Below are 25,360 nucleotides of genomic sequence, written 5' to 3' on the forward strand. Positions count from 1 at the left end.
AGTTCTGAAGTGTTTTCATGTAGTCTTTTAGTCTGTGTCTTTGTATTGGGTGATTCACGTTGACTCTCTCCCTGCCTACAGGTGGCCAATGCTGCCGAGCTGAACGCTTCTGCGGTGCTCATATACGCAGACAAGACCAACGAGCTCTATGGACACGTAAGCCCTTTGCTTTAAATGGAATCCTACTCATACTTTGCACGTGACGTCGTAACGACTGGCTGGCGGGCAAGAACTGCAGCAACGAAACCTAGTAACCTAATCAGGACGTCGCCAGTTTTACCACACGAACGGTCCTTAGGTTCCTCTCAGTCCAAATACCGCCGTGATAGAAAGATTAGTTCAACGGGAGCATTTGTGCCATGGCAATCTGACAAATTAGACATATATTTTTGTACGGAATCTCCCTGCTGAAATAACATCTCCGCCCAGCGCTCATTCCACTGCAGATTAAATCGCGCAGCCTTCTGTAACAGCGACTGTGTGATCATCCCTGCCCTCACACATTGTTGAAATCATATGCTGGATGCTTTAATCTTTCTATGTGTTTTTTAGTGAATGATCTGGCTATAATAAGACCACATTGGCTATGTAATCGCAGACAAAAGGGGACATTTCATAGTGGATGGTGGAATAGTAACATTCACCTTTGCTTTGATTGTGAAGATATTCCTGTTTTTCACCTCCCATACGACAGCGTTGTTAACCCATCCGTAGGCTTTCAATTTTTGTGCGGTATAAGGTGACGTATTCTCAATGAGATAAATGTAAATATCTCCAAACTCCAAAATCTTCTCTTCGTATCTAATTTTAACATTTTGTGACATTTGGTCTAAATAGTTGATTGATTGAAGGAAATCTGCAAGGCTGCAATTCCCCTGGTTGGCCGTTGTTGGTCGCCATTTTGCCAGCGTTTGTTGCCCTCCAGGCATCCATGGTAGTCACGTGACCGCAAAGTATGATTGGCATGACTGAAGGAAGGACATGTAACAGCATGACTCCAAAATGCAGGCTCCCATTCCATGGAAATGTGAACCAGAGGCGGAGAAAATAATCAATATTTTGATTGATTCACTTTGGTATGGAATTATGTATATAACTGAAATGTAAAGAACCGAAATGTAATTGGGTCTTTTTGGTGCAATAGAGCAGGTTAACCCATGGCCCAGGTCTGGTGCCCCTAGGGGTGGACCCTGTAACCCAGGGTTCAGGACCTCTGTCTGGGTCTAAGTGGGTGTACCCTGCCTCTCCAGGTCCACCTGGGCTCAGGAGACCCCTACAGCCCCGGCTTCCCTTCCTTCAACCACACACAGTTCGCCCCCGTCAAGTCCTCCGGCCTGCCCTCCATCCTCGCCCAGACCATCACCTCGGAGCTGGCCAGCCGCATCATGAGGTCTGTCTGTCTGTCTGTCTGTCTGTCTGTCTGTCTGTCTGTCTGTCTGTCTGTCTGTCTGTCTGTCTGTCTGTCTGTCTAAAGCATGGTCTGTCCCTACTACAGCCAGCTGGGGGGCCTTGTGCCGCCCAGTGAGTGGCGCGACGTGATCCGCCTGGGGGAGGATAAGGACGTGGTGACGGTGGAGGTGAACAACGTGCTGGTGGAGAAGAAGATCAACAACATCCTGGGCGTCATCAAGGGCTTCGTGGACCCAGGTCTGTCTCTGAAAACACTCCACTGGTCGCAGTGGCTAGTGTCTACTGGTCGCAGTGTCTACTGGTCACAGTGGCTAGTGTCTACTGGTCACAGTGGCTAGTGTCTACTGGTCACAGTGTCTAGTGTCTACTGGTCGCAGTGGCTAGTGTCTACTGGTCACAGTGTCTAGTGTCTACTGGTCACAGTGTCTAGTGTCTACTGGTCGCAGTGGCTAGTGTCTACTGGTCGCAGTGTCTACTGGTCACAGTGGCTAGTGTCTACTGGTCACAGTGGCTAGTGTCTACTGGTCGCAGTGTCTACTGGTCACAGTGGCTAGTGTCTACTGGTCACAGTGGCTAGTGTCTACTGGTCACAGTGTCTAGTGTCTACTGGTCACAGTGTCTACTGGTCAGTGTCTAGTGTCTACTGGTCAGTGTCTAGTGTCTACTGGTCGTAGTGTCTAGTGTCTACTGGTCGCAGTGTCTACTGGTCACAGTGGCTAGTGTCTACTGGTCACAGTGTCTAGTGTCTACTGGTCACAGTGTCTAGTGTCTACTGGTCGCAGTGGCTAGTGTCTACTGGTCATAGTGTCTAGTGTCTACTGGTCACAGTGTCTAGTGTCTACTGGTCGCAGTGTCTACTGGTCACAGTGGCTAGTGTCTACTGGTCACAGTGGCTAGTGTCTACTGGTCGTAGTGTCTACTGGTCACAGTGTCTACTGGTCACAGTGTCTACTGGTCACAGTGGCTAGTGTCTACTGGTCACAGTGTCTAGTGTCTACTGGTCACAGTGTCTACTGGTCAGTGTCTAGTGTCTACTGGTCAGTGTCTAGTGTCTACTGGTCGTAGTGTCTAGTGTCTACTGGTCGCAGTGTCTACTGGTCGCAGTGTCTAGTGTCTACTGGTCACAGTGGCTAGTGTCTACTGGTCACAGTGTCTAGTGTCTACTGGTCACAGTGTCTAGTGTCTACTGGTCAGTGTCTAGTGTCTACTGGTCGCAGTGTCTAGTGTCTACTGGTCGTAGTGTCTACTGGTCACAGTGTCTACTGGTCACAGTGTCTACTGGTCACAGTGTCTAGTGTCTACTGGTCAGTGTCTAGTGTCTACTGGTCACAGTGTCTAGTGTCTACTGGTCAGTGTCTAGTGTCTACTGGTCACAGTGTCTAGTGTCTACTGGTCAGTGTCTAGTGTCTACTGGTCACAGTGTCTAGTGTCTACTGGTCAGTGTCTAGTGTCTACTGGTCAGTGTCTACTGGTCGTAGTGTCTAGTGTCTACCGGTCACAGTGTCTACTGGTCGTAGTGTCTACTGGTCACAGTGTCTACTGGTCACAGTGTCTAGTGTCTACTGGTCGTAGTGTCTAGTGTCTACTGGTCACAGTGTCTACTGGTCACAGTGTCTAGTGTCTACTGGTCGTAGTGTCTAGTGTCTACTGGTCATAGTGTCTAGGGTGATGTACCTTGCAATGGACTGGGGCTTTAATCTCCAATGTCCAGTAGAAAGCCTTGACCAAGAGTCCTTACCCATGACCGCTCCTGAATGACAGTGTCTCTTTGGATGAAATGCTAAATGGCTTGATGAAAATACCAGATATATATGTTTGTACCTGTTTGTACTTAATAAACCAATAAAAACATTTGGCACGGGGTCACAGGGTTTATAGGGTTCGCCAGCTCACAGCGTCTGCGAAAAGTCAAACTTTTAGGCTACAGCCTAAAACACTCGAGGTTAGAGGGCAGACGACAGCAACAAAAGAGTTGTTCTGTCGGTTATTAGAAGACACACAGTGAGTTAGACCTGTCCATTATTAGAAGACACACAGTGAGTCAGACCTGTCCGTTATTAGAAGACACACAGTGAGTTAGACCTGTCCGTTATTAGAAGACACACAGTGAGTTAGACCTGTCCATTATTAGAAGACACACAGTGAGTCAGACCTGTCCATTATTAGAAGACACACAGTGAGTCAGACCTGCCTTGGTCGGTGCGTCTCTTACTCATTCTGAAGGTGCCTGTTATATCATGTTAGTCTATTAGGCAATATTCTGCACAAGATGGGCTTGGATTTGGAAATGACTACATTTCCGGATCTTCAATGGTAACAGATAAGGTAATGATGATCATCATCTTGCTTTATTATTATTATTACTACCGTCTCCTCCAAACTCAAGAGGCGTCTCTTCAGAGCGGTCATTTTCAAATGAGCTCCTAACTCTTCCGATTGGCCCCTGGTGAATCCCGCCCAGGGTCTCCACCAGGTCCGTCTCAGCCCATCGTGGGCGCTGGAGCCCCTCTACACACGGCCACCGTGCAGTAAGCACGCCTCGTGGTTCAACTGGTGGTGCCGCGGCCTCTGACTGGGACGGACCGGGTGCTGTCCCCGGGTCCGCTCTGATCAAACCTGTATTCTCAACGCCATCACCGTGTACCCAAACTATTTCCAAACTATGGAGCCATTTGGACTCCGTGTGTGTGTGTGTGTGTGTGTGTGTGTGTGTGTGTGTGTGTGTGTGTGTGTGTGTGTGTGTGTGTGTGTGTGTGTGTGTGTGTGTGTGTGTGTGTGTGTGTGTGTGTGTGTGGCAGAGCGATAAGCAGAGTTACGAAATAGCTGGCGCGGCTCGAAATGGCGGTTATTTCAAATAGCACATTTTAATCTGATGGGCCGACCGGTTTCAGCTGGTTAATGAGGCTCGTGGTCGCTCAAGAATATTTTTAATTTTCGCCGTCCCTATCAGAAAACGGCAAAACGAGGAACCAGGGTTACCAGGGTTACCAGGGTTACCAGGGTTACCAGGGTTACCAGGGTTACCAGGGTTACCAGGGTTACCAGGGTTACCAGGGTTACCAGAGAACTGTATTCCAGACGTCATGTGGACGGAGCAGCTCCCCTGAGCGTTCCTCCTTGTGTCCTCAGACCGGTACGTCATCCTGGGGGCCCAGAGGGACGCCTGGGGGCCCGGCTTCGCCAAGTCCACGGTGGGCACCAGCGTCCTGGTGGAGCTGGCCCGGTCCATCTCCACCATGGTGGAGCACCGTAAGTCAACCTGTGTGTGTGTGTGTGTGTGTGTGTGTGTGTGTGTGTGTGTGTGTGTGTGTGTGTGTGTGTGTGTGTGTGTGTGTGTGTGTGTGTGTGTGTGTGTGTGTGTGTGTGTGTGTGTGTGTGTGTGTGTGTGTGTGTGTGTGTGTGTTGACCTGGGCTCTGTTCCCTGCAGGGGGCTTCCTCCCCAGGCGCAGCATCGTGTTTGCCAGCTGGAGTGCTGGTGCCTACGGGAACGTTGGCTCCACCGAGTGGCTCGAGGTAGGAAACGCACCCAACCAGCCAACTACTAATGAGTAAAGTGTATATATATACAAAATATAATACGATCAGGAGGACTTTCTTGTGCCTTGTTAAAATCCAAAAGTGTTTTACAAAAAGACTAAACTAGACATTGGCTTTAGAGAGATGTGTGCAGCCGTGATGGTTATTGTCGTTGAGCCTACTCAGCCCTCTCACCGCTATGTGCACAGGGTTACCTGGCCTCACTGAGCATGAAGGCCTTCTCCTACATTAACCTGGACGGAGTCGTGACAGGTGTGTGTGTGTGTGTTGCTGGTGTAGTCGTGCTGTCAATAGAAGTGTCCCATTAGAAGTGTTGGTGTGGTTTGATACACGTTTCCTTATCTTCAGGTTCGGACGGGTTCAACGCCTCCGCCAGCCCCCTGCTGGAGGCTCTGGTGGAGAGCACCATGAAGGAGGTGAGCTTAAACCACACTATATTATATATATGTTATATATAGCCCAAAACACCAAACACCTTAAAGACAACAATATTAAATGAGTTTAAAATGATCAGAATCAGAGAAACATGTTGAAGGATAAATACTACTTTATCAGAAGTTAGCTTAACCAAAATCTATGTTTTACGATTTGCCACCTTGCCTGAATGTAGATTTGTAAATACCCCCAAAAAATGCTTTACTTTTAATTGTGACCATCTCTGACCTGATGTTTTGACCTGTCTGGCCTACCTCATACTGACCTGTCTGCCCTACCTCATACTGACTTGTCTGCCCTACCTCATACTGACCTGTCTGCCCTACCTCATACTGACCTGTCTGACCTACCTGCATACTGACCTGTCTTGCCTACCTCATACTGACCTGTCTTGCCTACCTTTCTACCTTGTGTCTTACAGTTGAGGAGTCCGATCAAGGAGGGGAAGAAAATGCGCTGGAGCACAAAGTAGTTATCCCTCCTACCAGAGCCGTCTACGGAGAGCCTTGGCACTCTCTATTGAGCCCCGTTGTATCTATCTTGGTTGCAGTTCCATTAGATTCCACTGGGGGTGATCACACGAGTGCAGATTGAACGGGGGTCTATGGGGCTAGACGGCTAAATGGATCTCTTTCACCTGCTTGTCGTTAAAATATCACAGATTTTATTGTAGATTCCGCAAGTTCAATATAGATTATAGTTCAAAAGTCGATTGAATGAGTACTTATGTCCTTTCGATCTCTTACAGTTTGGGCCGTTGTTGGCCGTACACGCTAGCATTCTGCTAATGAATGCTGATTGGTCAGGGACGGACTGATTACGACCAGAGACCCTCTTGATGGCATCTGAAGCTGAAGCACAATCAGAAACATTATCTTAGGAGGACTTTCCTTCACAGTTAATTGTTATATATTATATGTATATATTTATAAAACGGGGGGCCTAAATCAAGCGATCTGATTGGTTCCCAACCGTTGTATATTGAGCGTATACACACAGCTATGACGCCCGTTCAGTTTACAGAGTCCAGTATCACTCCGCGCCTAACTTGAACTGTTGTTTATTTATATATAAAAGCGATAGCATAGTTCACTGAAGCCTAAAAAAAAGCCTGTAAAGCAATAGGCACACGGTCGCCGGCAATTTAGCCTTCTAAATTGCTAAATTGCCGGCGAACCAAGCTACCGTCTCTAGCCTTCTCTCTGAAGGACGCTACAGTGTGTTGCATAGCAACCGCCGTACACTTTGCCGGCAGCCAGGAGGGACTACTTTTCTGTATTCGTTAAAAAAAATGCTTTTCCGACTTTCTCGCTTTTTCAAAATTGAGGGTGTCTATGACTTTAATTTCGCCATATTTACGTAACCGTTTTATAAAAGCAATAGATCACTTCAGTCAGTGATATACGGTCATTATACCACAGTGAAGGGGGTCGCCGCCCCTCCGCTGCGCGTCGGGACGGACAACGCCCCTTAACTGTGGTATAATGAGCGTATACCACGGCCTGTCGTGATCTATTGCTTAAATATATACTATATTTATATAGTATATTATATATGCAGAAGTGCCAAATTGACTCAGAACTTGCCGTAAAGCAGGACCTCTGGCAGTGATGTCATCATCTTTTTGAACAGATTTTTGACAGTTAAGTGAACTTAAAAAATGCAATATTCAGCTGAGTGTATTATCTCAGCCCCCCCTTTTGAATGTGACTTTGAAATTACTTGACAAAAAACGACACCCTGAGAAAAGTGTAATCTGAGGGTGAAACCCGTCGACTCCCGTTCATTCTGCCCTCGCCCGCCAGCGCCCTCTCATGGACAGAGAAGTGTTAGCAACCAGTTCAGAGACCGGGAGTCACCAGAGTGCCAGTTCTCTTCATATTAGACGTTCTCTGCTTGTACCATCCTGGCCCTGCGGTGGTACCACAGTACAACGTGTGCCTCCTGTCTCCTCTCAGCCTGCAGCCCATGCAGATGGAAGATGCGTCCTTTCCTTTCCTCGCCTTCTCCGGGATTCCCTCCATCTCGTTCAGATTTACCGGCACTTCTGTAAGTTCTGCAGTTCCCTGTGCAGCCGTCCTTTGAAACGAGTGAAGAGAACCGTTGCTTGTCTTTTTGCCTTGGACAGCACACCTTGACTGATAATTTAGTGTTTAGTCGAACAACCTAGTCATTTAACTATCCTGCCACTGCAATTTCCTGACTTCCCTTAAGTCATGTTTAATTATTAGTGTTGGTGCAGTCACTTCTCACTGCAGGGTTTGACCCTGATTCAGCTCCTCCTGTCTCTCTTCTCCATGCCTATACAAATGTTTTGAATGGAGATTCCAGATACATGTACAGAGTCTCTGAGAGGCGGTCTCCGTATGGGTTAGAGTGAACAGAGTCTCTGAGAGGCGCTCTCCGTTAGGGGTGTGAACGGTTACAAAAAATTGTAAACGGTAACACGACCCCTTTTTTTTCGTGTACACGGTTAACCGTTTGTTTTTTGTTTTTTTAATTTTAAGTGGACCGCAGTCGCGCTATTGAGAATGAGGAGTCACGTGATTTTTGGGAAGGGGAGGGGAGGGGTTTGAGCCCGTCCGCCATGATGGCATCCACGGCTATCGGTTTCCAGGGGCAACGTTGTCAGAGCGGCATAGAGACATGAGGAAATACGCAACATAGAGACGCAGGAGACATTACGAGATAGAAATAAATGGAGAAGAATAAGGCGAAGGAAAAGGGTCCTAGTGAAAATGCAGAGAACACAAGAAGACATTAGAAACCATTATAGTCAATGTAGGCTATTCCACTGGATACGGCACGGCACGGCACGGAACCAAACCGGCACTACTTTGTTTTAAGTTGCCGGTTCGCAGCCGTGTCTCACAACACTTGCACAGCCATTCAGTTTATGATCTTTATTCATTAATTGCGCCGCGGCCGAACTGACGCGGATATTCTCTGATATTATGTAAGCATAAGCACCGCGGAAACCACTGCTGTCAAAAGACGCTGATCCATCTTCACTGTTGACGCGAGTTGCTCTAGTTCTACCTCCACGGCCCTGCAGCGGGCAATTATCGGACAAGATTGTCCGTGTGTGGTGTTCCGTCTTGTGTTTGAATCTCATGTATTTGTATTTACGATCGGAGAGCAAGAAATGGGCTGAGATTCTCTTTATGTGTGTGGTGTACATCTAACCCTCTCAGACACCGAGTGTCTGAGAGGCACAGAGTGTCTGAGAGGTGGTCTCCGTATGGGTCAGAGTGGAGCTCTGAGTCTGCTGCTCTCCCCAGGACTACCCCTACTTTGACACCCCGCTGGACACGCAGGAGCGGCTGAAGATGGCCACGTCCAACCAGGTGTCGAGGATGGTGCTGACTGCCGCCCAGGTGGCCGGTCACATGACCCTGCGTCTGGTGCACGACCACCTGCTGAGCTTCAACCTGCGGCGCTACGACCTGCTCGTCCGCTCCTACACGGCCGACATCTCCCGCAAACTGCTCACCCTCCAGAGGGTGTGTGTGTGTGTGTGTGTGTGTGTCCTGTGTATAGCTCTCCATACAACCAGCAGAGGGTAGTGACCCACTTCCGTGTGTGTGTTGATCTCTATTGGTAACTTGGTACGTAGTAAATGAAGGCTAGTCGTTGGCATTAAAAAACCAAGAGTTAATCGATAAAGATGATGCTATATACAGACTATAATACATTTCCTATGTGTGCATGGGTTATACAGTCAGGATAGAGTAGAACAAATTATACTACAAATTATATTATTATAATTAATGGAAGTTTAATAGAAGAACAGCCTCAAGGAAATTCTCAACCCATGTACTCAAAGTGTGTGTGTGTGTGTGTGTGTGTGTGTGTGTAGAACCAGCCCACCCTGCTCCCCCGGACCGTGACCCCCCAGTGGGTCCAGGCCGCGTCGGGCTCCTTCAGCCGAGCCATGAGCGACCTGACGGACGCCATCGCCGCCAGCGAGCTCGACGACATGGAGACGTGCCGCGAGATCAACGACCGCTTCATGCAGGTGAGCCCCGCCCGCTAGCCCCGCCCGCCCCATTGGCTCACGGAGCAGGGGGCTGATATATATATTATAGACCAATGTACTGTACAATGAACAGATCTCAGTATTCCAAGATGAATATTATTCTTGTCGCTCAGACTGATTTGAAGATAAACTCCCAATACGATTACTATCGTTTCGTATTTTGGGTTATACATTTCTCTAAGGCATTTCCCACCTTTTTTTAATACTTAAAAGCCCATTTTCATGTTTTTCATTTTATTTTTGCAACTATTCCCATTTCAATTGTTTGTGGCTTTGGACGAAAGAGTCCGTGTAACAGAGTCTGTGTAACAGAGTCTGTGTAACAGAGTCCGTGTAACCGAGTCCGTGTAACCGAGTCCGTGTAACCGAGTCCGTGTAACCGAGTCCGTGTGACAGAGTCCGTGTGACAGAGTCCGTGTGACAGAGTCCGTGTGACAGATGTAACAGTGTAACCGGTGTAACAGATGTAACAGAGCCGGTGTAACAGAGCCGGTGTAACAGAGCCGGTGTAACAGATGTAACAGAGCCGGTGTAACAGAGCCGGTGTAACAGGTGTAACAGAGCCGGTGTAACAGAGCCGGTGTAACAGATGTAACAGAGCCGGTGTAACCGGTGTAACAGTGTAACAGATGCAACAGAGCCGGTGTAACAGATGCAACAGAGCCGGTGTAACAGATGCAACAGAGCCGGTGTAACAGAGCCGGTGTAACAGATGTAACAGAGCCGGTGTAACAGAGCCGGTGTAACAGATGTAACAGAGCCGGTGTAACAGATGTAACAGTGTAACCGGTGTAACAGAGCCGGTGTAACAGATGTAAAAGTGTAACAGATGTAACAGAGCCGGTGTAACAGATGTAACAGTGTAACCGGTGTAACAGATGTAACAGAGCCGGTGTAACAGATCTAACAGTGTAACCGGTGTAACAGAGCCGGTGTAACCGGTGTAACAGATGTAACAGAGCCGATGTAACAGTGTAACCGGTGTAACAGAGCCGGTGTAACCAGTGTAACAGATGTAACAGCCGGTGTAACAGATGTAACAGAACCGGTGTAACAGATGTAACAGAGCCGGTGTAACAGAGCCGGTGTAACAGATGTAACAGAGCCGGTGTAACAGAGCCGGTGTAACAGTGTAACAGATGTAACAGAGCCGGTGTAACAGATGTAACAGAACCGGTGTAACAGTGTAACAGATGTAACAGAGCCGGTGTAACAGATGTAACAGAGCCGGTGTAACAGAGCCGGTGTAACAGATGTAACAGAGCCGGTGTAACAGATGTAACAGAGCCGGTGTAACAGAGCCGGTGTAACAGTGTAACAGATGTTACAGAGCCGGTGTAACAGATGTAACAGAACCGGTGTAACAGATGTAACAGTGTAACAGATGTAACAGAGCCGGTGTAACAGATGTAACAGAGCCGATGTAACAGAGCCGGTGTAACCGGTGTAACAGATGTAACAGAGCCGGTGTAACAGATGTAACAGAGCCGGTGTAACAGATGTAACAGAGCCGGTGTAACAGAGCCGGTGTAACAGATGTAACAGAGCCGGTGTAACAGATGTAACAGAGCCGGTGTAACAGAGCCGGTGTAACAGATGTAACAGAGCCGGTGTAACAGATGTAACAGAGCCGGTGTAACAGATGTAACAGAGCCGGTGTAACAGATGTAACAGAGCCGGTGTAACAGAGCCGGTGTAACAGATGTAACAGAGCCGGTGTAACAGATGTAACAGAGCCGGTGTAACAGATGTAACAGAGCCGGTGTAACAGAGCCGGTGTAACAGATGTAACAGAGCCGGTGTAACAGAGCCGGTGTAACAGATGTAACAGAGCCGGTGTAACAGAGCCGGTGTAACAGATGTAACAGAGCCGGTGTAACAGATGTAACAGAGCCGGTGTAACAGATGTAACAGAGCCGGTGTAACCGGTGTAACAGTGTAACCGGTGTAACAGAGCCGGTGTAACGGAGCGCTGGCGTGTCCCCAGGTGGAGAGGAACCTGCTGTCCCCCTACGTGTCCCCGCGGGACAGCCCCTTCAGGCACGTCTTCATGGGCTCCGGCGGTCACACCTTCCGGGTCATCCTGGACCACCTGGAGGCCTTCCGGCTGCACAGCCCCGAGGCCAACGTGGACGTCTTCCAGACCCAGCTGGCCCTGGCCACCTGGACCCTCCAGGGCTGCGCCAACTCACTAGCGGGGGACATCTGGTCTCTGGATAACGAGATCTAGACCACCCCCATCCTGCACATGGTTGGGCCCTGACCACGTGTTGGTACCAACCAAAACCAGTGGTGGGTCCCTAGTAGGTCCCACCATGCAGTAGGTCCCACCATGCAGTAGGTCCTACCGCATGGTGGGACCTACTGCGTGGTAGGTCCCACCACGCAGTAGGTCCTACCGCGTGGTGGGACCTACTGCGTGGTAGGTCTGTGTGGGACCTACTGCGTGGTAGGTCTGTGTGGGACCTACTGCGTGGTAGGTCCTACCGCGTGGTGGGACCTACTGCGTGGTAGGTCCTACTGCGTGGTGGGACCTACCGCGTGGTAGGTCCTACTGCGTGGTGGGACCTACCGCGTGGTAGGTCCTACTGCGTGGTGGGACCTACCGCGTGGTAGGTCCTACTGTGTGGTAGGTCCCACCACACGGTAGGACCTACCATGCAGAACTGGCAGCTTTTAAACGTGCAGATGTCCCTATGAACGGACACCACAGTTGTAGGGCAGTCCAAAGCAATTGGTCATTTGATGTTCATCCTTTGATGTTCATCCTAATATTGAGTATATATTCTACACTCCCAACACCCTGATTAACTTAGAATGCATTGTTTCCCTTTTTGTTTTCACAAACTCCACAATGCCAAATTGAAATGATAAATTGGAATTGGCCTCCAAACGAGTTTCCTTAGGGTAAGGGTATCCCACGGTGAGGGCGTTAAACCTAATGATCTACAATACGTATCCTCAAAGGCTGTGATTTTGACTTGACTGAATTGGATGTAATTTATCTGATGTGTTTTCACAGTCGTGAGGAAACATAACTTTTAGCACAGCAGAACAAATCGCAAAATAAGCACTGGTACGACTTCTTTATTGTTTACAGAACGTAATCTCCTTGCGATCAACAACTGCTGTCAATTCTACTGATGTTGTATAGATCTTTTATCTTGTATCTGACCAGGTTTAGTGTACCATTGTGCTAAAATACACATCAGTTTTATGTTGGAGTCAAAAGTTACCAGACCGCTAGAATGGTCAACCGATCAAGACAATCGGATATAGCTGCCTGCAGTCAACAAACAAAAATAGGTAGCCATTTGTCAATCTCACATTAGTCTCCTTTGAAGATTGTCTTAAATGGCCACTTGCTGACCCAAGAGCAAAGTCCCATCGTCCTTTTTTGAAAAATCTAGCTGAAAGTCTGAATCAGAAAACCATACCTGTATTTATTTTTGTTATTTATTTATCAGTGGCAGGGTTCACTATAAATAGTGCTCTTTTGTATTGCTTATTTATCAGTGGCAGGGTTCACTATAAATAGTGCTATTTTTTTTATTGATCTTTTTATATGTAATATATAATTATCGGGAGCAGTGCCTTCCATAATTATGACAGTTATACTGTCGAAATGACAAAAGCAGCATCTGCTTCAAGAAGTATACCTGTCTTCCGATAGGCGGCCAGATACACCTGTCAAAGCCAACTGACCAATCACGGCAAACCGCCCAGCCCATCATGCCATCAAACCACCAACCTGTCAAATTCAACGGCTCTAACCGATTGTGGCCATTGCCGAGGTTGGCGTAAGATAAGCTTCAGTTTGGGTCTGGTTGAGCCTCCAGTAGTCTGGTGGTTCTGGGGTCAGGACGTCCTGCCCGGTGGAGGGTGGTTGGTGGTTCTGGGGTCAGGACGTCCTGCCCGGTGGAGGGTGGTTGGTGGTTCTGGGGTCAGGACGTCCTGCCCCGGTGCAGGTGGAGGCTCCCCAGGTGTCCTGCGAGTACCGCTCTCTCGGGGGCATGTATACTTCTAATCCTGAAGACGTTATCGGGAGCAGTGTCTTCCATAATGTGAAGGAAAAAAAGGTAGTTTTTGCCTACCAGTGTTAATCCATATCGGAGGCAGTGCCCGCCATATTTCACTGTAGGGGAGTGTATGTTTTGTATTATCGGGAACAGTGCTTCCCATAATTTATGTATATAACAGTAATGGCACCATAAAATACACAAATTGTCCACGTCTACATCAACATCAGCAGTTTGTTGTCGTTTTGTTGTGTTAAACTCGGAGGTCTGGGACGGCCGTTAGAAGACCTGTAAGACGCAGACAGTGGCCGGTTCCCAGAAGGCCACTAATTATTTTGTGGCTTAACAACGTTTTCGGGCTTCTTCCAACCGGCCGCGAGGATGGGTGTCTATTGTGAAGAATAGTCTTGGCAATGGGTCGTGCCGCATTCAGAAGTCTTGTTTCCAGTCCAAACCGCCCGTTCCTCCTCCCCACTCGTCCTTGTTCTCTGCGGCTGCAGGTGTTGAGGCGTCTGTTTCCATGGGATCGGGTATGTTTGTATTTTCAAATCCCCAAACAAATCCCAGGACGCCCACCATGGTTCCAACTGTAGGTTGTGGTTGGGAGCAGGCTTAACCAGAAGGCTGGGTCTCTCAAATGTGCGGGTGGTCTAAATGATGCAGTGCAGATATAAATGTGTTTCGTTTGGTTAAAACGTTTATGTTGCTTTTCTTATGCTAGTCTTATGTGTGCCTTTTTTTTAATTTGATTTCTTTATTTTCTTTTTTCGGTCAGGTCTGCATTATGTAGAGCTCTTAAATAGCTGACTTCTTTCATGATTATGATGACACTGTTTGAAAAATCACATTAGTGCTTTCACTCTATCCCCCTCCGCCCCCAGTTGCTTTTGATAGATTAATATATATATATATATATTTCTTTTCTTTTTTGCTTGAACCAAAATGTGTCTAAGGTTGTGTAACATTCTGTCTTTACCAGGGTTAAAACTCATTTCATATTAAGTCAATTGCAACAGTGATTATTAGAAGATCTCTTCTTTTATATTTTCCTCGCCTTGTGAAAAGTATGAAGGCAATGAAGCCAAATCTGGCGTCAGATAAATGCACGTGTCAGTCACTTTGTTCAAGTGTACAAAATACAACTTGAATAGTTTTAAAGACGGCCAACATAATTGCCTGCATGGTTCAGGATTTTCATCCTAATTTGTGACGTCAGAAAAATAAAAATAAACATTTAATAGAACTGCACAAAATCTGTACTAGTTTATTTGAATATATCTATGTAGTCACAATAAACAGGTGTATTAACCTTAATTGAATTGGAAATTGTTATGAAATATTGGAAAGTAATTGTAATTGCCCTTCATAACTTTGCTTATTTGTTTCTTTACAGTGTCTCATTATTACTATGTGAACATCTTGATTTGTTTTAAAACATTTCTCAAACAGTAATTTTTTCTGATACTATAGGCTGCTCATCACAGTTTGTTCTAATTTCTGTTCCAATAAATGGTCATAAGGTAACATGTGTTGACTCTTGTCATGTGTATTGATGTAGGCTATACACTCACCATTGTATTGCATTGCATTGTTGACCATTCATAGACCAATGCTAACGACAATGTTTATTTATACAGCACCCTTCATTCTCTAGAGCAGGGGTCGGCAATCATTGGCACACGGCAGCATAATCATTACTACCGATTTGTTTTGCCCTCTATTCTGTTTTGGGCATTTCCTCCCAGTGCGAATGTTTAAATGAGAAGGCTTATTGAAGCCTTGAAATGTGTTACACTGTAACACATTAGGTAAGAGGTAATATCCTCACATAGCTACAGGGAGCAGCACCGAGCACATATAATAGTTAAGAGGTAATATCCTCACATAGCCACAGGGAGCAGCACCGAGAACATACAATAGTTAAGAGGTAATATCCTCAAATAGCCACAGGGAGCAGACTGAGCACATGTAATAAAAGCTGCAACACTTGCACATAGTCACAAGGGGGCAGCAGCGGATCACACATAGATGAAGTGTGCAGGATTAAACATCAGAGAAGACGCCTACCCTGTCTATTTAAACTCAAACTTAGCTGTTTACCAGCAGATCTCCTGGGCAGCGTATCGTTTTAGATATTCAGCTTGGAGACACTCCGCGCGTGTTATATACAATTCCTCTTTGTTTCATAGACATTAGACCAAAACCTTTACGAAATAAAGTGAGTTAAAAGCGATATTTTCTGGATTTAAAGAACATAACAAGGAGATGTACTCTGGTCTATAACTTCCTGGAGTGGTCCACAAACAGAGCTAGCAGGCTGTGAGCATAGTCTACGTGGTTTTCGATGAGAGAAACACTCATGAAGTTCTACTAAAGCTCCACAGGGATCCGACCTTTGAAATACACTGGCCCTGTCTCTCTCCGACGATATCTCTCTCACAGCTGCTGGTCCTATTCTGGTTCTGAGAGGTCCCTTCACTCAGAACAACAATAGTTTTTTAGTGACATCCAAACACACTAGGTGCATGTAGTCATGGGGAAACCAGGCCTACTGAAAGCGAGGATAGTGGGGTTTCTCCACAGTAATGCTGGACTTCTTCTCTGTCAACTTCTTGGTCACACCGCAGAGCTGCATTACCTTTAGGAAATGTTATCTGCCCTAAATAACGCACCCCCTCTCCTGGAACTAAGGGCAGCAGTTGAAGCCACAATTTTCTAAACAGTTTCCAATGTAGGCCTAAAGAATTTATTTAGGCAATATTTAAATTTATTTTGCATATATTTTGGTCCATACAGTCAAGTTGTATTTATAATCAATAAAGATATTTATATTTAAAAGATCTCATATTTTAAGCGCATATTTTTTTGAAATCCCGCAACTCTCATAATGCGGGACAATCCCGCACAAAATTTCACTTTGTTGTCTGATAAATTTATAAGAACGGGACGGTTGACACTTGACGAACCATCTTCCGATTTCGGTGGTGCATCCGTCCTTCCTTGATCTGGCGACAAACACGGGCAAACACGCGGGCGCAGGCACACAGAACCCCTTCAAACACAGGCAAATACGCGGGCGCAGGCACACAGAACCCCTTCGCACTCGCTCCTTCTCGCTCTCGCTCTCAAAAGTTGTACACGACCCATGTGCTGTTTTTGGCAATTATTTCCATCACTATGAGCTTTCAGCAGGCTAATGCAAAATTGGACCGCTGGCTCAAACGTACCTCTACAATTTCAGCGCGGGATTGCGGGTATTGCGCAATCGGTACACATGGTACATCAGGATACTGATGTAGGCCTACCATGAAGATGTGACTAAGGGAGAAACTTGTAGGACTGTGTATCAGGGTTCGAATGATCTTTTCGTCTTTAAGGGGGTCTCTCGATCATAAAAAAAGTTGCTGCAAAGCGCACATAGCCTTACCGTTCGTATTCAAAACCTCTTCTTTAAGTTCTACCTTAACATTTTGTGTGCCGAAAAGTTCTTTGCTACGAATCTCTTTCATACGTCGTTCGATGGTAAGGTTGGTCGGAAGCGCTCGTAGAACCTTCTTAGCTCTACCGTAGTGATGTTTCAGCTCCTGACTGTTGTGTTCTTTTTCTGTGAAATCACCATGGGTGCTTAACTCAAAACCCGTGGTGGTGGCCTCACGGAATCACTTAAATATCCGTGACATGGCCACGGTTTTGCTCCAATGCAAATTAATGACACTCATATTCCGTGGCACACACACAGATCACCGTTTCAACGACCGAGTCAACCCGGTCTCACAGGGATCCGTGAAATGAGTCGGTCTACGTATAGTATAGTAGCCTATATTTTAAATTAATGTCTTTAATGGTAAGAGACCACACAGCCTCTTTTTTTCTTTATTTATTCTGGCCTCTTTCTTACACATGTGATCCCTAATAACTGCCATTACATTTCATTTTTCATTTTTTTTATTTAACCTTTATTTATACTCAAAAGATCAATTGAGGGGTGACCCTCATTTGCAATGATGTCGATTAAGAAACAAGTAAAGGTGAAAATTCATTACTTCATTACATTCATTACTACATACTGTCGAGTGTTCCAACCTATAATGGGTTTTTATAGTATGAGGGCTATATGAGAACCTTCAGTCACACTAGGTGGGAAGACCTCTCCTGAGCCGTCGCCTAGGAGGGGGGATACCCGATACTGGTTTCTCTTCGGCCCCGGGGCTTAACCTGTGCTGACCCTCTTGGTACGTGTTAGAGTTCCTCGGCTAGGCTCAGTGGAGGAAGACTCTGGTCTATGTGGCCAACACAGGTCACTCGTTTAAGCCCCTACGAGGTTAAGCTAAGTTTTAGGCTATACGCGTTTCGATCGAACTCTGTGGTGTCTCTTACCACCCCAGTCCCTAAAGGCCACGAAAGCGGGGAACAAGTCTGAACCTCTATAATATTGCCTCACTCTCCGGACCAGTCACAATCAACCTTGTTTGTGTCATGCACCACTCACCTATCGTGCGGAGGCTGAGAGAGCTGCGGGCTGTCTGTCGGGCCCCTACTGAGGAGCCGGATCAATCACTGAACCGATTCAATCGCCTACTACAAAGTGTAGTTTAGGTAGTTTTATTTAGATTCAATAAACTCGTTTTACACTATGACAGAGAAAAAGGGATTTTCAAGAGAAAGAGGTTAAATGTTAACGGAGTCCAATATATAATACCGTTTTACAAAAAGTTACAGAAAATTATGATTACATTAAAAAAGAGTCTAAAACATTAAATCAACATTAAGGTTTAAAGAAGTCTACACGCTCCTGTCTTTGCATATCTATTAGAGTCAACAATTGAGTCTAGTAGACTGCATGAGCAGTGTTACAATAAACCATACATTCAATTATCAATCAACAATACAAATTATCAATAAACAATATAAGTAAGATTAGATATAAGGTTAGTAATCCTAATAACCCTGAAAAAGAATCTAAGGTTAGTAATCCTAACAAACCTAAAAAATAATAAGCTAAAGAGAGGTAATCGCAATACGCAAAAAAGGCTTCCGTAGAGGCTGCCTTACTAAGTAAGTAGAGGGAGAAAGGGAAGGAGGGGAAAAAGCAGTGACCTAGGTGGATTCTGAACACTCATTATATACACAAACTGCCAGCCGGCGCATGCGTAGTTATAATACAGTTACATTCAGTCTTAATCAGAGGTAGAGAGGCATGGAGGTTCCTGTTTTTGTTCTGGGGCCCTTTGGTACAATTTTTGCTGACGCAGCAGCTCAGCAGTTTAACAATTCAATATCTCAGTGTATTCCACGTGATGCTCGCACTAAATTCGGAAGTCCTGTTCATATATGGTAGTGTCATTCGGAAGTCCTGTTCATATATGGTAGTGTCACTGAAAGTCCGGTTTTTTTCCAAGAGCAGATGTTCAGATTGTTCCCGTTTTCTTCGGAGGCCACCGATATCCTTAGCATCGAAACTGCATATCAGCAGTTCCAATATTTCAGCATTTCGGATGTTTCACATAACGCAGTCTTTTTTATGAACAGATGGTTATGATGGTTCCGCTTTTCTTTGAGGTAGACAGTACACTTATTGTTGAAACAGCAGATCAGTATTATAACTTTTCAGATACAGCAGATCATTAGTTACAACAGTTCAGCAATTCATCAGTGTTCATTTATATGTCCAGTTTAATAGCAGATGTCCTACCCAGTGATTGGGCAGTGGGAAGCTTAGGGCTAGGTGCGTCAACGTGTGGCCTCACGGGCACACAACAATACATACATACATACATACATACATGCATACATACATACATACATACATACATACATACATACATACATACATACATACATACATACATACATACATACATACATACAACAACAACAACAAAAACATAATAATATCAAAATACTAGGACGAATGGAAATACGTTAACCAAGAGATTGTTAAAAATGGAGTTTAAAATAAGTTTGGCCTTTCCTGTAATATTTCTGTTTCAATATCAGCTGACCACATCACATCAGTGCGAGAAAGTCTTGTCTTCACTTTCCATCATAAAAACAAAATACAGAAGCAGGATTGATGCTGAGCCACACCTGAGACTGAAGCTGACCTCAATGTATCCAGACATCGCAGGACTGTGTTTGCAGAGGCAGGCGCGCCCGTCTCATGAGGCTTATGGAAGTTCAGTTATCAGCCGGCTGGCCAACTTTCAATATTATTTCTATTTAGCCTTACATTTTCAAACAGGTTGTTGGTACACAGTTGTTATTCTTAATGTTCTCACTTGTTGTGTGCGTGTGTCTCTGTCTGTTCTAGTGCTACCACTTTGTACAGCTGACCACAGTTGACAATAAATAATATATATTTCAAGACTAAATGTGCCTCCGGTGTGAACTGTGTGTAGCAGAATAGGGCCGCAGGCCTACACTACTGTAGTTTGTTATGTTTTATAAGATTGTTCCTAATGATGGTACTTGGGGAGACAAATATTTTCTGAGGTGGTACACGGTATAAAAAGTTTGAGAACCACTGGGTTAGAGCAATGTTATGCAATAAGACATTATTGTAAAAAACAACAACTCTCCCACTCTCAAGTTTCATTCATTCAAGAACTTCTCCAGAGTTCCCTCCGCCCCGGTCCCCACCTCTCAGGCTGCGTAAGTCACTGGGCATGCCACCCTCCTCCGTACAGAACAGTCTGCTGTACGGGGCTGTCCAGACCGGGTGGAGGGCTGGAGCCAACTTCAACGGTGGACACAGACTCACTGCGCCGCGCCACCAGGACACGCACTCAGCAGTAAGTGACACGACGGGGGATTGGATCACAGAATGCATGGAATCAAACCAATGTTATTTTAAGTCATTATACAATGGAAATGCATGATGTGATTTTTATAAAGAATCTATTGACATCGTATCAGGGTTTACCTGCACTTTTTGATTTTAGAAGCTATAATGAGAGGTGATATTGGTTTCATTCATTCATTAAATGCCATCAATTTTATTGAGAATGTTATTACATTACATGTTTTCACCATCACGTGAAATTGAGCAGACAAGCACATTCCCGCAGAAAGGAAACAAATATTGAACATTAGGTTAAGATTGAACCGCCTATAGATGCGTCATGCGTGTGTATATTTGTCAAAGGTATTGCTTGAGTGCTGTAATTAGCAACATGGACTAGAAGTAAACATTATATATATGGTGTATATTGTTACAGTGTAACTTATTAAGCATAATTTTTAGCTATACATCAGTGTTATTTCAGCTTAAAGGAGCTGTATGTAACAAATTGACTACTTGTACAATCATGATAATTATGGGGAATTATACACTATTGATAACTATCACAATATGCTTATGAATTCAAAATACCAAACAAAGTCTAAACAGTCTGTCTCTGAATCCTTCCTTCCTCTTGATTGGCCTCCAGCTTTTTAGGGGATTCTCTTGTAAGCGAAGTTCTCCGGTGTAAATGACGGTCAGGAGACTTTAAACAAAGGGACCGTTGGAATATTAGACGATCTCAGACAGTCTGGGATTGTTAATTCCCCTGATGTATTATTCTTCCTTTTCTTGACCCTTTATGTAATTTCCTGATGAAGCTGATTTAGGTGGTGTTGGGTGGTGTTAAACTCCACAGGCCAAATCTGGGCCTGTGAGGTCTGGAAAAAAGCACTGTTTTCATTGGCCGGTATGAATAGACCATACAGGCCAACCAAGCTCCTTCTTCTCTCTCCATCTCCGAGGGTCCTTTGTGACTGAGTAAGCCTGACCCCTTCTTCCAGTCCAATTCTTGGGTTTCATTGTTGGAGTATGATGTTATTTGGTCTTCTATTTACACACAAATCCTTTTCTGCTTATGGTTGTTGAAGAAGTTTTCAGTTGTTCTGATGGATGAAGCAGAAAATAACATTCAGGCACGGCATGTAGACACAGTGACAGACAGGCAGAGAGATAGACAGACATAGACGGATATACATAACGGTACAGAGGCAGACAGACAGGTACAGAGGCAGACAGACAGGCAGAGCTGATGGAGGAAGTGGATTCTTAGCAATCCAGTGGAGGCAGTAAGTGAACTAGCCCCTCAACCTCTGCATGTGTTTCATCACCTTCCTTACTTCCCTGCTACGCAGCCTTCCATCGATTACACACGTTAGAGGAAAGAGACTTTTCCCTTGGGAGACCCTGGAGAAGGACAATTTGCAATCGATCACGAGATGTTTGAGGAAAGAGACTGTTGCTTCCTCAGGAGACCTGAGAGTAGGAGAAAGATGTTACATAAATCCCCATCAACTCTGGTCATTCCTTTAAGAGGGATTATAAGAAACACATCATTACCAAAGCCCTGTCCATACATTTTTTAAAAGACCTTTGGACAGCAAGTAGGGTTTTGGCATTGCATTAACTGAAGTATCAAGTACGCACTCCTGGTTTTGTTTAGACTTTCATTAGTGTTATTATTGGTAACACTTTACAATAATGGTATGGCAGTACCTATATAGAATACTAGTGTGTAAATGCATTGTAAAATACAAGGAGAAGTGGCCCAGTGATCAATTACATATATATACATATACACATGCACACATTCAGAAACACACACACACACACACACACACACACACACACATATATATATATATAGGTCAGTGAGTACAGACAGATGACCCAGGAGGCTCTCTGAGGTCAGTGAGGAGTACAGACAGATGACCAGGAGGCTCTCTGAGGTCAGTGAGTACAGACAGATGACCAGGAGGCTCTCTGAGGTCAGTGAGTACAGACAGATGACCAGGAGGCTCTCTGAGGTCAGTGAGTACAGACAGATGACCAGGAGGCTCTCTGAGGTCAGTGAGTACAGACAGATGACCAGGAGGCTCTCGGAGGCGTTCCAGCGGCCGGTCCAGACCCTCTTTATCTACGCTGGCCCTTGCTGTCTAGGATTCAGCTTCCTCACTGTTATAGCAGTGGGGGCTCCTCACTGTTATAGCAGTGGGGGTTCCTCACTGCTGTTATAGCAGTGGGGGTTCCTCACTGCTCGGCTCTGGGGGGCTGCTCACGTGCCCACCTGATGCATCTGTTTGCCTTTTCCCTCTTTGGTTGTCAGGCCAAGACTGGCCACGAGGACAAAGCTGACAGACACTTGTGTCCAATCACACAAGACTGTGGAAGCACACAGACACACACACACACACACACTCCCCCGAAACACATCCTCATGTCTTTGGGTGGTCGCTGACCTCCAGAGGTCACACCACGCAGCAGACCCAGGGCCGTGACTCAGTGGATCTGGCTCCTCGGGTCATTCAGAGAAGAGGATGCGTTATTCATTATGAACCCATTGTTTACTTCCATATTTAGTAGCATGACCTCAAGTAGAGGAAGGGGAGTTTCTTTTGTGCATGTTTGTGCCTTCAGAACTGTACTCTCCTTCCAGCCCCTAATATCCAGCTTACACTCCCTACCCCTCTCTCTGTTTCTCTCTGTCTCTGTTTCTCTCTCCCTCCCTCTCTCTCTCTCCCTCTCTCTCTCTCTCTCCCTCTCTCTCTCTCTGTCTCTGTCTGTTTCTCTCTCTCTCCCCCTCTCTCTCTCTCTGTCTCCCCCCCTCTCTCTCTCTCTGTTTCTCTCTCTCTCTCTCTCCCTCTCTCTGTCTCTGTTCCTCTCTCTCCCTCTCTCTGTCTCTGTCTCTGTTTCTCTCTCTCTCCCTCTCTCTGTCTCCCCCCCCCTCTCTCTCTCTCTCTCTCTCTCTGTTTCTCTCTCTCTCCCTCTCTCTGTCTCTGTTTCTCTCTCTCTCTCTCTCTGTCTCTGTTTCTCTCTCCCTCTCTCTCTCTCCCTCTCTCTCTCTCTCCCTCTCTCTCTGTCTCCCCCCCTCTCTCTCTCTCTCTGTCTCTGTCTGTTTCTCTCTCTCCCTCTCTCTCTCTCCCTCTCTCTCTCTCTCTCCCTCTCTCTCTCTCTCCCTCTCTCTCTGTCTCCCCCCCTCTCTCTCTCTCTCTCTCTGTCTCTGTCTCTGTTTCTCTCTCTCTGTCTCCCCCCCTCTCCCTCTCTCTCTCTCTGTCTCTGTCTCTGTTTTTCTCTCTCTCTCTCCCTCTCTCTCTCTCTCTCTCTCTCTCTCTCTCTCTCTCTCAGGAAGAGGAAGGTCTTGAGAGGAACGTGATAACATGGCAGGGATCACAAGCCTCTTCCTCGTTGTTATCATGGCCACTGTGTGTCTCCATGGCAACGCGGCTCAGTTAACAGGTGGGTGTTGCTAGCTTCAGGTACCGGCGTCAGCTTGTTCAGGGTCATCCCTATGTCCCCCTGGTCCTATGTTCCCCTGGTCCTATGTTCCCCTGGTCCTATGTTCCCCTGGTCCTACCTTCCCTGGTCCTATGTCCCCTGGTCCTATGTTCCCCTGGTCCTATGTCCCCCTGGTCCTACGTTCCCCTGGTCCTATGTTCCCCCTGGTCCTATGTTCCCCTGGTCCTATGTTCCCCCTGGTCCTATGTTCCCCTGGTCCTATGTTCCCCTGGTCCTACCTTCCCTGGTCCTACCTTCCCTGGTCCTATGTCCCCTGGTCCTATGTTCCCCTGGTCCTATGTCCCCCTGGTCCTACGTTCCCCTGGTCCTATGTTCCCCCTGGTCCTATGTTCCCCCTGGTCCTATGTTCCCCCTGGTCCTACGTTCCCCTGGTCCTATGTTCCCCTGGTCCTACGTTCCCCTGGTCCTATGTTCCCCCTGGTCCTACGTTCCCCTGGTCCTATGTTCCCCCTGGTCCTATGTTCCCCCTGGTCCTATGTTCCCCTGGTCCTATGTTCCCCTGGTCCTATGTTCCCTGGTCCTATGTCCCCTGGTCCTATGTTCCCCTGGTCCTACGTTCCCTGGTCCTACGTTCCCTGGTCCTATGTCCCCCTGGTCCTATGTCCCCCTGGTCCTACCTTCTCTGGTCCTATGTTCCCCTGGTCCTATGTTTCCCTGGTCCTACCTTCCCTGGTCCTACGTTCCCCTGGTCCTATGTTCCCTGGTCCTATGTTCCCTGGTCCTATGTTCCCTGGTCCTACGTTCCCCTGGTCCTATGTTCCCCTGGTCCTACCTTCCCTGGTCCTATGTTTCCCTGGTCCTATGTTCCCCCTGGTCCTATGTTCCCCTGGTCCTATGTTCCCCCTGGTCCTATGTTCCCCTGGTCCTATGTTTCCCTGGTCCTATGTTCCCCTGGTCCTATGTTCCCCTGGTCCTATGTTCCCCTGGTCCTATGTTCCCTGGTCCTATGTCCCCTGGTCCTATGTTCCCCTGGTCTTACGTTCCCCTACGGTCCACTAAATACTAATAATAAATAAATAATAATAAATACACTAAATACTACTAATAAATAATAATAAATAAACAATAAATAAATAAATACTACTAATAAACAAACTAAGGGCCCTATCTTGCACCCAGAGCAATTGACTTTCTACACCAACGTATCGTTGCTAGTTTCACACATGAAAGATTGTTCATATGTGTGAAACTTATAGAAATAGCATGTGGATTGTGGAATTTTTTTTTTCCATATGGGGTAAGATAAGATAGAAGATACAACAATTTACAGCCTAATCTCTCCTCATCATATGTGGATATGCCCGTCACGTGGCCTGTAATCTACCGTAACAAAATGCTGAATTAAATCAGCGAAGGCATAGTCTTATGTCATGCAATTCTGCAATTATGGAAATTATGGAGGAGAAAATAAGCCCTTTCTAAATATTATTAGGACCCGTTAAGGAATTGCGGGGAACATAGGACCCGGGGAACATAGGTACGCTCCCGCTTGTTCCTAGCTAGTCAGAAACATCAAATATTGACCTTGGTGCGAATTGAGTTAATTTCACTATTTGCAAAACCCAAATCATGTAATATGTGTACACAGTCCCATTCAGCTCCATGATTTCTAATTCTCCTATT

General features: G+C 46.2%; 1 protein-coding gene across 2 annotated transcripts in view; it reads left to right on the forward strand.

The window, feature by feature from the left end:
* The window catches only part of LOC311371095 (transferrin receptor protein 1-like), a 39,159-nt gene extending 24,195 nt beyond the window's left edge, over positions 1-14,964 (forward strand). Inside the window, exons 7-19 of one of the 2 annotated variants that reach the window (XM_084489316.1) lie at positions 82-156; positions 1,251-1,390; positions 1,496-1,647; positions 4,540-4,659; positions 4,838-4,923; positions 5,136-5,199; positions 5,296-5,363; positions 5,804-5,850; positions 7,341-7,431; positions 8,664-8,885; positions 9,242-9,400; positions 11,409-11,874; positions 11,970-14,964. In XM_084489316.1, coding sequence (XP_084345442.1) covers positions 82-156; positions 1,251-1,390; positions 1,496-1,647; positions 4,540-4,659; positions 4,838-4,923; positions 5,136-5,199; positions 5,296-5,363; positions 5,804-5,850; positions 7,341-7,431; positions 8,664-8,885; positions 9,242-9,400; positions 11,409-11,651 — 1,467 coding nt within the window. In that variant the 3' untranslated portion in view covers positions 11,652-11,874; positions 11,970-14,964. The remainder of the gene's footprint in view (positions 1-81; positions 157-1,250; positions 1,391-1,495; positions 1,648-4,539; positions 4,660-4,837; positions 4,924-5,135; positions 5,200-5,295; positions 5,364-5,803; positions 5,851-7,340; positions 7,432-8,663; positions 8,886-9,241; positions 9,401-11,408; positions 11,875-11,969) is intronic. The other variant, XM_084489317.1, reaches the window with a different exon arrangement.
* Positions 14,965-25,360: the final 10,396 nt, after the last annotated feature.

This window comes from Micromesistius poutassou (genome assembly GCF_964030765.1).
Source record: "Micromesistius poutassou genome assembly, contig: SCAFFOLD_2672, whole genome shotgun sequence".
Taxonomy (NCBI): domain Eukaryota; kingdom Metazoa; phylum Chordata; class Actinopteri; order Gadiformes; family Gadidae; genus Micromesistius; species Micromesistius poutassou.